The sequence below is a fragment of the Pinus tabuliformis genome, chromosome Q, assembly GCF_031772625.1.
Source record: "Pinus tabuliformis cultivar Carrire ecotype Pingquan chromosome Q, CPIR1, whole genome shotgun sequence".
NCBI lineage: Eukaryota > Viridiplantae > Streptophyta > Pinopsida > Pinales > Pinaceae > Pinus > Pinus tabuliformis.
In genome coordinates, this window is record NC_142296.1 from 1016749697 (window position 1) to 1016763183 (window position 13487).

The 13487-nt window shown below is 35.4% G+C and overlaps 1 protein-coding gene across 1 annotated transcript; it reads left to right on the forward strand.

The window, feature by feature from the left end:
• Positions 1-12648: 12648 nt before the first annotated feature.
• On the forward strand, positions 12649-13461 carry LOC149222951 (antimicrobial ginkbilobin-2-like protein). Its single transcript, XM_089387729.1, has one exon. It carries the CDS (start codon positions 12649-12651, stop codon positions 13459-13461), a length of 813 nt encoding a protein of 270 aa, XP_089243855.1.
• The last annotated feature ends 26 nt before the right edge of the window (positions 13462-13487 follow it).

Consider the following 13487-nt stretch of genomic DNA (forward strand, 5'->3'; position numbering starts at 1 on the left):
AGTTTGAAGGAAGAAATAAGAAATTGCAAAGAAAATAACAATAGAAAAGTTTAGTCACAAGAGAGACTTTCTAGGGCACAATAGAAACAAACAGAGTTCAATGTAGTGATTCTTCAAAATTTGTCAGACTTGTAGAGGCAAGGCATTCTTACAATCAGTCATGGACAAGAGGACATGACTAATGGAGAATATGGTATTAGATCTCATGATGGACATAGGTCGGATAGAGATGATATAGTAAGGGTGGAAAATTCTTGGACACACATGATAGGGGAGGCAGTGGACATGGGCTTTATTCTAGTTCTAGTTTAGACAAGTACCATGGTCATCATCACTATCATCCTCAAAGGAGGAGTGACAACGGATATTTTCCAGATGAGTTTAAGAAACCCAATCCACCTACATTTGATGGAGAAATGAATAAGTCACAAGATGCAAAAGCTTGGTTGCTTGGGATGAATAAGTTCTTTAGATTTCACAATTATTCAGAGAATATGAAAGCTAAGATAGCTAGCTTCAATATTAAAGGTAAAGTAGAAATTTGGTGGGAATACATGAAGAATGTCAGAAGCATTTAGGAAAAGGACTTGACTTGGAGGGAGTTTGAAATACTTTTCAAGAAGAAGTATCTATCTAAGAGATACTACGATGAGAGGGAGTAGTTAAATGGGTTGAATATGGGATCTATGAATGATGAGTATACTAGCATATTCTTGGAGTTATTGAGGTATGTGCCTTACCTTAAGGATGAGAAAGTGAAGATTCAAAAATTCATTAGTGGGTTTCTGGTAGAATTCAAAGATAATATTTAGTTTGATGAGTCTAGATCATTGGACAAAGCCATCAAAAAGTTGATAGATTTTTATGAGCAATCAAAGTGTAAGATAAAGTCTGAGTAAGGTCGGAAAGGGAAAGACAACACTAAGGGTAAGTGGGCACCGAAGAGAATAAGACCTTAGGATGCAGGTGAGAAAGAGAATGTGGTTCCTTACAAGAAGTTTAGTGTAGTTGGATAGTGACATGGGTCATGGTCTAGGGCGCACCAGAATAATGGTGAGGGTAAGAGACAATTGTAGTGTTAGATATGTGGAAAGAAGAATCTCAAGAACGATTTTCTATCATATCAAGGTGGTAGGCCTCATATCTACAATGCACAGGAAGCACAAACAATTGGGATGTTGGACAAAGCATTCCTAGGATCAATGAAGCATTAGATAACATGCAAGAAGTTCACCAATCACCTCTTATCAATATGGACGGTAATATTTGTTATCAAGTTATTTCTATTTTGATTGAACCTGGATCTAATTATAGTTATGTTAAAAATGATCTCGTGGATAAGTGTGGTTTGAATAAATAAGTGCATGTATATTATTGGTTAGTGTAGTTGGCTATAGGTACTAAGAAGAGAGTTTATCACTAGGTAAGAGCTTGTGCATTTTAGTTGAATGGTATTCCTACATCAACACATTTGAATGTGCTTCTATTGGGATCATACATTATGTTGTTGGGTATGGATTGGGTGTATCTTCATAGGACCAAGGTGGATTATTATGAAAAGGGAATTGAGTGCCTGAACAACAATAGAGAAAAAATAATCTTGCAAGGTAAGAAGAAGGCAACATCAATGAGGATGGTTATAGCTATGCATGCCAAGTGTAGTTTCATAAATGGGTGTGTATTTTTTTCCTTACATATTTCTAGTGAAAAGGGTAAGGAAGTTGAGGATGTATATGTCTTGAAGAAGTATCTGGTTTTTCAACGATTCCAAGATGTATTCTCAATAGAGATTTCATATTTTCAACCTCATAGGGAAGTGAAAATTTCTACTGAGTTGGTACTAGGGTAGAACCATTATCAAAGGCATCAGATAGGATGAGCACTCAAGAGTTAGTGGAGTTGAAGTTGCAGTTGAAGGAAATGCTTGACAAGGGATACATAAGGCCAAGTGTACTGCCTTAGGTTGCACCAGTGTTGTTTATGAAGAAGAAGGATGGTACTCTTAGGTTTTGAATAGATTATAGGTAATTAAACAAGTTGACGATAAATAACAAATATTTATTGTTGAGGATTGATGACTTGTTTGAGCAATTGAAGGGAGTAGCGGTGTTGTAAAATATTTTTTCAAGATTAGGATACCATCAGGTGCGCATTAAAGAAGAGGACATCTACAAGACTACTTTGCATACCATGTATGGGCATTGTGAGTTTTTTGTAGTTCATTTTTGTTTGACTAATGTTGCAACTACTTTCATGCGCTTGATGAATACTGTGTTGTGTCCTTATCTGAACAAGTTTTTTATTGCATTCATTGATGATATATCGATATATTATAAGAATGAAGAAGAACATGCCGAATACTTAGCAACAATATTGAGAATCCTAAGAGGGCATCAGTTGTATGCCAAGCTTAGTAAATGCAGTTTATTTTAGACATAGGTACATTACTTGGGGCATGTGGTTTCCAATGAAGACATAAAAGTGGATCTGGAAAAGATAAGAGTTATCATGGAATGGGAAACTCCAAGGAATGTGGATGAGGTTAGATCATTCATGGGACTAGAAGGTTATTATAGGAGGTTGATCAATAAATTCTCAGGGATTTTCTATCCTATCACATCATTGCAGAGGAAAGGAAAAAAAAATGAATTGATAGAGGAATGTGTAACAAGTTTTGAGTTGTTTAAGTAGTTGTTGAAAAATGTTCCAATTCTCAAGATTGCAAATCCAGATAAAGAGTTTGTTGTTGGTACACATGCTTGCAAGAGAGGTCTTGGTGGAGCCTTGGTGTAGGAGGGATAGGTGGTATGTTATGAATCAAGGAAATTGAGTGAGCACAAGTAGAATTATGTGACACGTGAAATTGAGTTGGCAATGATCATCCATGCATTAAATATGTGAAGACACTATCTTCTTGGCAGAACGTTTATATTGATGAGAAACCATAGTGGATTGAGACACTGCTAGGTCCCTATAATACTAGTGTATTCCCTCATTGTTATTGTTAGTACCCCCTTATTGTATTTTTGTGCCCCATGTATTCCCCATATTGTTATTATTATGCCTCATATTGTTATTGTTATGCCATTACATTATTATTTTTATGTTGGCTCTGATTATATTGTGACCCCTTAGACCCCTATATATAGAAATGAGGTCTTGTCATTTGAATCATCCAAGAAATTTTCATTTATGTAATGAAAAGGAGGTTTCCCCCTCAAAGTGCCTAATTCTGAAGTCATTGATCTATCTTTTTTTCTATTTTGTGAGTTGGTTGCATAACATTTGGGATTAGAGCTTTGGATTCTAGGGTTTCACTACTCCAAACAGGTCATCGTGGCATTTCTACTATAATTTTTTTTCTACGAAGTCTCAGAAGCTAAAAGAAAACCCATGTGAGCCGAAATCTTGATGAACCTCAAGTATTAATTTCAACTCTTGGCTCACTATATTTTCGAAGATGTGATCCAAGGAAGTTAAGGTTTTTGCAAGATCCTAAATTACGTTCCAAAGAGGTGGAATATCTAGGTCATATTGTATCTCAAGAGGGTGTTAAGGTAGAACCTAACAAAATTAAATCGATTAAGGGATGAAAAAGCCCCGCATCCATAAAGTATCTATGAGAATTTATAGTGTTGACAGGGTATTATCACAAGTTTGTTAAGAATTGTGGGAGAATAATTGCACCTCTAATAACATAATTACTGAAGTTTTTGTTTTTTCTTGGACTCCTTAAAGAAACTAAGGCCTTTGAACATCTTAAAGAGGAAATGTGTCAAGCATTAGTCTTAGCTATGCTAGACTTCACAAAAACATTTATTGTGGGGTGCGATGCCTCAGGAAATGGAATTGGTGTTGTCTTAATGCAAGAAGGAAGACCCATTGCTTTTGAAAGATGTCAAATTAAAGGAAAGTATTTACACAAAGATATTTATGAGAAGGAAATGTTGGCAGTACTACATTCACTTAAGAAATGGCAGCCTTACCTAATAACAAGACACTTCAAGATAAAAATAGATCATGATAGTCTTAAATAATTTTTAGAAGAAAGATTATCTTTTGAAGAGTAGCAAAGATGGGTCACAAAGATGTTGGGTTATGACTTTGAAATCATCTACAAAAAAGGGAAGCATAATGTTTTTAAATAATGAATCCATACAGGTGAGGATAGTTTTAGGTAGAGGAGGAATGACCTGTTGTAGAGTTGTAGGGTTCATAAAACTCTACAACAGGTCATTCCTCCTCTACCTAAAGCATAATGTTGTTGCAGATGAACTCTCAAGAAAGGATGAGGATGTGGAAGCATTTCTTTGTGCCATTTCTTTTATCCAACAAAATTGGATAACTAAAGCAAGGGATGAATGGAAGAATGAAGAAGAAGTGTGGGCACTCATTTAAAAGTTGTAGCTAGGTCTGAGTACATATGATACATTTAGCTAGAAAAATGAATCATCATGGTACAAATATCGCTTATACCTTTGCAAGAATTCCCAACTCAAACAAAATATTTTTCTGGAATTGCACACCTCTCCCTTAGAAGGGCACTCAGGAATTTTAAGAACATACCTCAGGGTTAAGAAGGATTTTTTAGGATGGCCTTAAATCTGATATTCAAAATTTTGTGGCAAAATGTCTGGTTTGCAAACAAATATAGTTGAGGCAATTAGGAAATTGGGTCTGTTACAACCATTATCCATTCCAAGTCAATGTTGGGATAAGGTTTCAATGGATTTTATCACCAGTTTACCCAACTCCGAAGGATATAATGTCATCATGGTGGTAGTTTATAGAGTTATGAAGTATGCACACTTTTGTGCATTATCCCATCCATTTAAAGCTAGTACAGTTGCTACTACATTTACGGAAATAATTCAAAAGCTGCATGGAAACTCAAATATTATTGTAAGCAACAGATATCCCATTTTCACTAGAAATTTTTGAACATAATTAGTTTCTTGTCTCGGTACTCAATTAGCTCATAGCTCATCTTATCATCCTCAATTTGATGGGCAAATTGAGATTATGACAAACCTTTTGGAAGGATATCTTCTTTGCTTTGTATACATTAAACGGACACAATGGTTCAAGTGGTTACCTTTGCGGGAATGGTGGTATAACACTTCCTTCCATACTACAACAAAAATGACCCCATTTATGGCACTTTATGGATATCGTCCACCATCTAGCACATCATGTTTAAGAGAAAATTCTAATGTTCATGTAGTGGAACATCACATCGAGCATCAACAACAAGTTTTCCAACTCTTAAAGGATAACCTCACTTTGGCACATAATAGAATGAAACAATAGGTAGATTAACATCAGAATGAATTTTTTTTTGATGTAGGAGACTGGGTATTTTTACAGCTACAACTATACAAACAAATGTTCCTCAAGCAAGCTAAGAATGATAATAAATTATCACCAAGGTATTATGGTCTTTACAAGGTGTTGCAAAATATTGGTACTATGGTGTACAAATAGGAGCTTCCTGCATCTTCCTGATGCACCTAGCTTTCCATGTTTCGTGCTTAAAGAAGCTTATAGGTGATAAGCTCCCAGTTCAAACAATATTGTGAAAACTTGATGAGGAATGAAAAATAATATTGGAACCTGAAGCAGCCATAGAAACAAGAACTCGACAGCTATGAAATTGATTAATTTCAGAGTATCTTATCAAGTGGAAGAACTTACCCACTAAAGATTCCACATGGGAGGATGGGAATTTTATACAGAATCATCCATAACTATTCAAGCTTTGAGGACAAAACTTTTTTAAAGGAGAGGGACATGTTAGGTCCCTATAATACTAGTGTTTTCCCTCATTTCTATTGTTAGTGTACCCCATTATTGTATTTTTGTGCCCCATGTAGTCCCCATATTTTTATTATTGTTCCCAATATTGTTATTGTTGTGCCCTTACATTATTATTTTTATGTCGACTTTGATTATATTGTGACCCCTTAGACCCCTATATATAGAAAGGAGGTCTTGTCATTTGAATCATCCAAGAATTTTTAATTTATGTAATGAAAAGGAGGTTTCCCCCTCGAAGAGTCTGATTCTGAAGTCATTCGTCTATCCTTTCTTCTATTTTCTGAGCTAGTTACATAACATACACCTATTTGAGTGACTGTATCTGAATGTTAGGAAAGCTATATGGTTGGCCATGATCAATGAGTTTTATTTCGATATCAGGTACATCAAGGGTAAAGAGAGCATGGTTGAAGATGCTCTTAGGATAACAGTATAGGTAAATCACATGGAAATAATGATTTCATATGGACTAGATTTACAGGATCGAACCTTATAGGCAAGACAACAGGATGATAGGTATAGGGAGCTTAGGCACAAGTTACAGTAGCAGGGTACAGGTGATAATAATGTGGACTATCATCTCACAACAGATGGTTTTGTCAAATTTAGGGATAAGACCTATGTGTCGAAAAATATCCAGGTCAAGAATCTTATCTTTAGGGAATTTCACGTTAAGCCATATTTCGGTCATCCAGGATACCAAAATACATTGACAGTGATGAATAGTTTCTACTATTGGCTGAATCTGAAGAAATAAAGGGCGAATTTTGTGTCTAAATGTTCGGATTTTCAATAGGTAAAAGAAAAGTGCAAGCATTTAGGTGGTCTACTGTGACCAATTCTAATTCTAGAGTGGAAATGAGATGTCATTTCCATGGATTTCATTATAGGTTTGTTGAGGACATCTAGACAACATGATTCTATTGTGGTTGTGGTTGATAGGTTAACAAAGGTAGAAAACTTCATTCCAGTGAAGTCTACTTATTCAGCTAGTGATGTAGCATAGGTCTTCATGAGGGAGATAGTGAGGTTGCATGGTGTTCTGAAGAAGATTGTATCAGACAAAGATGCTAAGTTCACTTGTAGGTTACGAAAAGAGTTATTTGTAGGTTTTGGTAAAGAGTTAGACTTTAGTACAACCTATCATCCATAGATAGATGGAAAGTAGAGAGGGTCAATAGGATTTTGGAGGACATGTTAAGAATGTATGTTATGCACCAAGAGCGAAAGTGGGAAGAGTATCTTTCATTGGTTGAATTTGCTTACAACAATTGGAATCAGGAGTCACTAAGGATGAGTCTGTTTAAGGAACTTTATGGGTGGAGTTGTAATACTCCCATTAGATAGAGTGATCTAGTGACTAAGGTGTTGATAGTACCAAACATGTTGGTAAAGATGAAACAATAAATGTAGGTTATCAAGAAAAATCTAAACACAACATAGGATAGGCAGAAGAGCTATGCAGAGCAACATAGGGTGTTTAATGTGTTTTAGGTTGGGGAACATGTGTATTTGTGCATCAAGCCAAAGAAGAGCTCCTTGAGGATTGGGTCATGTGCGAAGTTGGCACCTTGGTATTGCCAGCCTTTCGAGATGCTTGAGAGGATTAGACTAGTGGCCTATATAATTTCACTACCTCTGACAATGAAATTCCATGTTGTTTTCTGTGTTTCATTACTTACAATATATGTAAAGGATGTTGATTTTGTTATTGATTGGTCTATATTATAGGTGGAGTGGGAAGGATAATTCCAGCCAGAACCCCAGTGCATATTTCAGTGAAAGATGCTCATGCTCCAAAATAGAGCAATCGAGCAAGTTAAAATGTCGTGGAAGCACTTTGGGCCTGATGAAGCTACATGGGGATGAATGATAAAATGTGGGCTATGTATCCTTCATTATTTTCCGATGAAGGAAAATTAGTTTTGGTATATGCATATATTTATGTATGATTTTTATTGTAAATACCATAATGAGTTATGTTATAAAACTCCACTAAGTTGTATGAGTGTCATGTTGGTTTTTCTTTTCAGCAAGTCCATTGTAAATATTGCATCGAGCTAAGTTATAATGCTCCATAGGAAGTATTCTTTTTATTTTCAATGGTCTTGCTAGTTGTAGGTGTCATTGAACACAGAGGATTTTGTTCCCCTAAGGGGGAGGGGTTTGTAACAACTCGAGATTAAAATTTCATGTAATAAAGTTAATAAAGGAAAAATAAGACCAAGGATCATGGGACACTTATTTGAAGATGAATGTTGGCAAAAACATCCTAGTGGGTGTTCATTTCATTTATTATTGCTAAGGGAAATTAGCAAAGGCAATGGAAAATTCTTTGAAAAGGCAAGATGCATTAATTGGCATTTATTTATGAAAATAAAGGAAATTAGGAGAAAAGGAAGGTGAAAGGACACAGGTTGCATGTGAGGAGGAAATCAAAGGAAAATAATGGAAATTGAAGAAAAATAGGCGTTTCATTAATAAAAATGATTATGAGGATCAAATCAAAACCTTTTGATAGTTTTGGGTTGAAGCTCTCTCTCTCATACTCTTGCACACTTAGAGAATTATTAGAGCACTCTAACATTGGAGAAAGGAAGGGAAAAGGGAGGACAAGGAGGCAACAGGAAGCAAGGATCAAGAAAGGAAGATTTGGATCAAATAGCTACAACAATTTTACTTTTAGGTATCGAGTTTCATGTATGGTTTCCTTGCTAGTTTTGACGTGCACAATACATGCATGTGTGTATTTCGTTCTCTTGACATCATTGACATGGGTTTTTTTAGGTGTACCAGTGGTTTCATCCTTGCCTTACTAGTTCCAAATAATCATGGTGTGATGGGGTTCTTTCATTTGGTACAGCTCGATTATCAGATGGTTTTGGAACTGGATGAGGGAGTCTCAAGAAAATTCCCAAGGGCCTAGGAATCCCTTGACTGGTAATGGAGAGATGCACAATAAAGCATGATGGTGGAGTTGAGAAAATTACTCAAGGTATTGGTGAATAAATACAGAGGCATCCATGCATGTTATTCCTAGTGATCCCTTGAGTGGTAATATGAGGATTGAGGTAAAGCCTAGTAATGTATGTTCTTTTTTTGGGCATAGTAATCCCTTGACATGCAATGGCGGGATACACGTAAAGCCTGGTTGTATAGATGAGGGTTTCAAGCCTAGGAATCCCTTGACCAGTAATGGCGGGATATAAGGTAAACCCTTAGAATCCCTAGTTTGTTTTGTTGTGAGTCCCATATTCATGTTTGGAATATGGCATGGGGGTGATTAGCTGAAAGAAAGATTTGGTTCAACCAATATATGATCAGGTGTTACCTGGAAGTCCCTGAATTTGTTGGATTTGAATATATTAATAAGAGCTCATTTATTTTTGTATTTCACGAGTATTTATGCTTGCTATTATGTGGCTTTGATGGTTGATCTATCATTGTTATTAATCTAGTTATATGCTGGTTATAAGAATGGTTTATGATAAAATTGAGTTATGGCTCTCATCATGTTTTGTTTAGTAAATGAATGGTTATTGAATGTATGACTTAATAGATTATAATGCACCTATTATGAGAGGGAATCAAACATTCTTGAAAATTCGCAGATAAGTATGAGGCCCCTATATTCATATGTGTATTTACGACCTTTACATTACATGTTCATGATGTGTTTGACGAAATTTTTTTCATGGTTATGATGAGTCAAGTTAGTTCCTTGTTCAATTTTTGCATTAGAGGTATTATCTCCTTGTTATTTATCATTTCTGAGAGTTTCATTAAGTTTTGGGTAGAGGTCTATATCCTAGACCTGAAAAAGTGGCCCAGATCTCAAGGTGTATTAAGCTACAGTTGTTGGGGTGCAGGCTGATGGGAGTGATTGAAGGCTCTCATCTGCTAGCTTTCCTTGTCATGGGAGTGACTTGGAGTCAAGGCTAGTGAAAATACAAGTTAACTTAGGGGTTGGGCACCTAGAGTGGTTAGTTATCTCCTAGGGGTTGTGTAGCATTTGAGGGAGGTCAATAAAGTTTTATTTGGTCTATCCCACTTCCTTAACTGTGCTTAGGGAGTTGATTCATATAATAGTAACTCTTCGTTACATATTTAACCAGTGGATCGATAAGCTTGGGTAAGTGTGGGAGGATGGTGTTACATTCTTCCCTTTATGAGGAAGGCACACAATCTCTCTAGTGTGATAAGTTGTATTTTTATTTTTGTTAATTCTTTCCCACGTTATACAACTTTCTCCACCAAAGAGTCAAATGTAATGAACTTTAATTGATCAGTAGCTTGCAGGAATTCAAGGTAGTGAGAATATGTAGGGTAGATGACCTTGATGAAGGTTGTGATGAGAGGTTCTATGTTTTCTACAACGGAACCTATGTCATGCATAATTTCTTTTATCTCAAATATTAAATCCATGGTATCATCATCCTTCGAACCTAGGGTGGAGAGCTTCACTCGCAGTTGTAGAAGTTCTAGTTTTGAGTGTGAGTCATACAAATCCTTTAATTTCTTCAGAGCACCATAAGAATACTCAATGGGAAAAATATGATGGCTCACCTCTTCACTTACTATTGCAATTATTGTGCCATATTCTTTCATGTTTTTATTCTTGCATATGGATAGCGCCTTCCATGATGTAATCTTGTTAGGTCCACTATCCTCCTCTCCTTTACTAGTGTTATTTTTTCCTTGACATATTCCATCCTATAAATCATTAAATATTAGAGTGTGTTTGATCTTTCTAGATCACTCTTCGTAGTTCTTCTTTCTAGTTAGCACTATGCCAACAATGGAGATTAGAGAATGCATTTTCAATTTAGAGAAACAAGATAATGGCTTTTGTTCATTGAAATAACTATCCAAATTTTGTTGACGGAAATGACTAGGGAATATGGCATCTTCTAAGAATTGATTGGATGGCGTGTAAGTTATAAAAATGCGAATATTGCATAGTGATGAGACCAAGTAGAAGATTCTTCTTGACCATTGACCAAACAATGCTCATGATGTCGATTATCATAATGAAGACAATCCAAAATATGTAGGAGTGAAGGGAATTCCTCCCTTCATAGGAGGAGAAAACTTGGAATTGTGCACTAGGTGGGACATGGAGGGGTTTCCCCGCGAGGGTTTAGATCTTAAGCAATGCCAATATGGAGTTCTCACATTATAGAGCTTCAAGAGGAAGAGTTCATGCATAAGGATGAGAAGAGCCAAGCTTGAAGAGCCTAACAAATGCTAGGAGTTACAAATGGGTGCAGGACAAGTCGAAATGTACATAAAGAAATAATTTGCATGAACAATGAGTTATGGATATGAGAGAGAGAGATATTTCATGAGGGTTTCTTCAATGTCGAGAGAGAGAGAGAGAGAGAGAGAGAGAGAGACAGATGAGAATTTGAATCAAATGTGCGACACATAATTTGATAGTGCATGAGAATAAATAGAGGGGTATTTATACATGCACACCAAATGTTGGAGACATGTATGATGGAATCAAAACTACTCGCGAGCAAAGCTCAAACCAAAAAAAAAAAAAAAAATTACAAGAAAAAAATCAAAAACATGATTTTAAGCAAGAATTATAGAGTTAAGGCATATTCTAATTCCACTGTTAGACATGGGAATTAGAATTTCCATTAAATCAAACATTCATATATGTAAGAAAAATATATATTCACTTCACATTTCATGAAAACTCTTCGTCTTCCTCAAAACTCTTCATTTCTCTAACTTTATATTATATACAATAATTATAATATAATAATAACTCCAAAGAATTTTTTGTGAAGTTCAAGAGCATTATAGTTTTCCATCCTTCTCTATATTTCTTCTTAAAATAGATAAGATTTCTCGACAAGTATCTTGGTGACTCCAATTAATTGAAATATTGTATTTATTTTACAACTCTACACGTATATGTATATATGTTAAAATTTATCGAAGAATAAAAAGACCACCATGGAACTTGCAATATTTACAGTGAGAGAGGTGAGAGAGGTGTTTATTTTAGAATAGGTTTTTTTAATATTTTAATTTAATAATCAATAATTAATAAGTAGATATAAGGTTTTATTTTGTATAAAATATTTATAGAATATTTTTAATAGTAAAGGATTTAGATTTATCTCAAAGATAATTATATGATTTTTATTTTCGCATTTAATTAAAAAAAGTTATAAAATTAAATTAAATATTTTGATTATGAAATGATTTATGGTTTTTTGGGCATGTGGTACTTATAAGCTATGGTATTTTCCATAATATTTTAACAAACAAATTAAGAATTTTCATGATAGGTGGAAGTGAAGTTAAAAATCTTATTACATGATTTTTTTAAATGTATATATATTTAACACATATGTTTCTTAAATGTATATATGTTTAACTCATATGTTAACTCAAACATATAAAATAAATATCTATATATCAAAACACTTACATCATTATACATATAAAATTACTAAAATTAAAAATTATCCTAAAAATTAACTAAATTATAATAAATTAACTAAATTATAATAAAATTATAAGTTAGAAAATGTCGTATGCTCTCACGTTCCAATTCCTAGTTCCTAGTTCAGTGTTTCCGTATTTGAAAGGTCGCCTACGATTTCAGAGCAATTACATCTTCCTAGTTCCTAGTTCAGTGTTTCCGTATTTGAAAGGTCGCCTACGATTTCAGAGCAATTACATCCATTTTGCAACTCTCTTGTCTATCTGATGGTCATTATGAAGAATTTCGATAAGTATAATTGTTTATACTTCGCTAATTCTTGTAAGCAGGCAACTATTTTCTTTCATTTGATTGCCTTATTATTCATGAACAATTTTACTTCAGTTTTATCAGATTCGCAGCCACCGTATCTGTGCGATGATCATCATTCTACTTACGCTGATGGAAGTACATTTTCCAGCAATTTGAATAGGGTAATGGGTGATCTGGTGAATAATACACCTCAAACAGGGTTCAACACTTCTTCGTATGGGCAAAATCTCGACGGAATCTATGGCCTCCTCCAGTGCGCAGCTGACATATCTGAACAAAACTGTTCAACCTGTTCACAGAAAGCAAACGAAACCGTTCGCCAACTTTGCCCACAGAAAAGAGGTGGTCGACTATTGCTGGACAACTGCTACCTGCGATACGAGAACTCTAATTTCTCAGTTCTAGACACCACTGTGTATAAACGTCTGGTGAACAGTAGCAATATTAGTAGTGGTGATATAAATAGTTTTACGACCGCTACTTCAAATCTCCTTTTCAACCTGTATGATGAGGCCTGCAATTTTACAAAGAAGGGATTCGCTCAAGGATCAGCTACATATTCTGTTAATGGCACCGTTTACGGTGAAGTTCAGTGTTGGAGAGATCTATCCATCACGGACTGCAAATCTTGTTTGCAAACCGCAATTAACAACGTCAGCGACGATTATTCTATGAGCCGAGGAGCATTGCTTGGAAGCTGCCTGGTCCGATATGAAATATACCCCTTCATTGACACCAGTAGTGCTAGTCCACCTCCAACCTCCGCCCCCTCGGGCGCAAACCCTCCCACAGTAGCTGCTCCTCTGGCGAATGGCACTTCATCCACCATGTCAAGTAATCTCTCACTGCTGCATTCGGCTTTATGATTTGTAGATTATACAATTTGATTGTA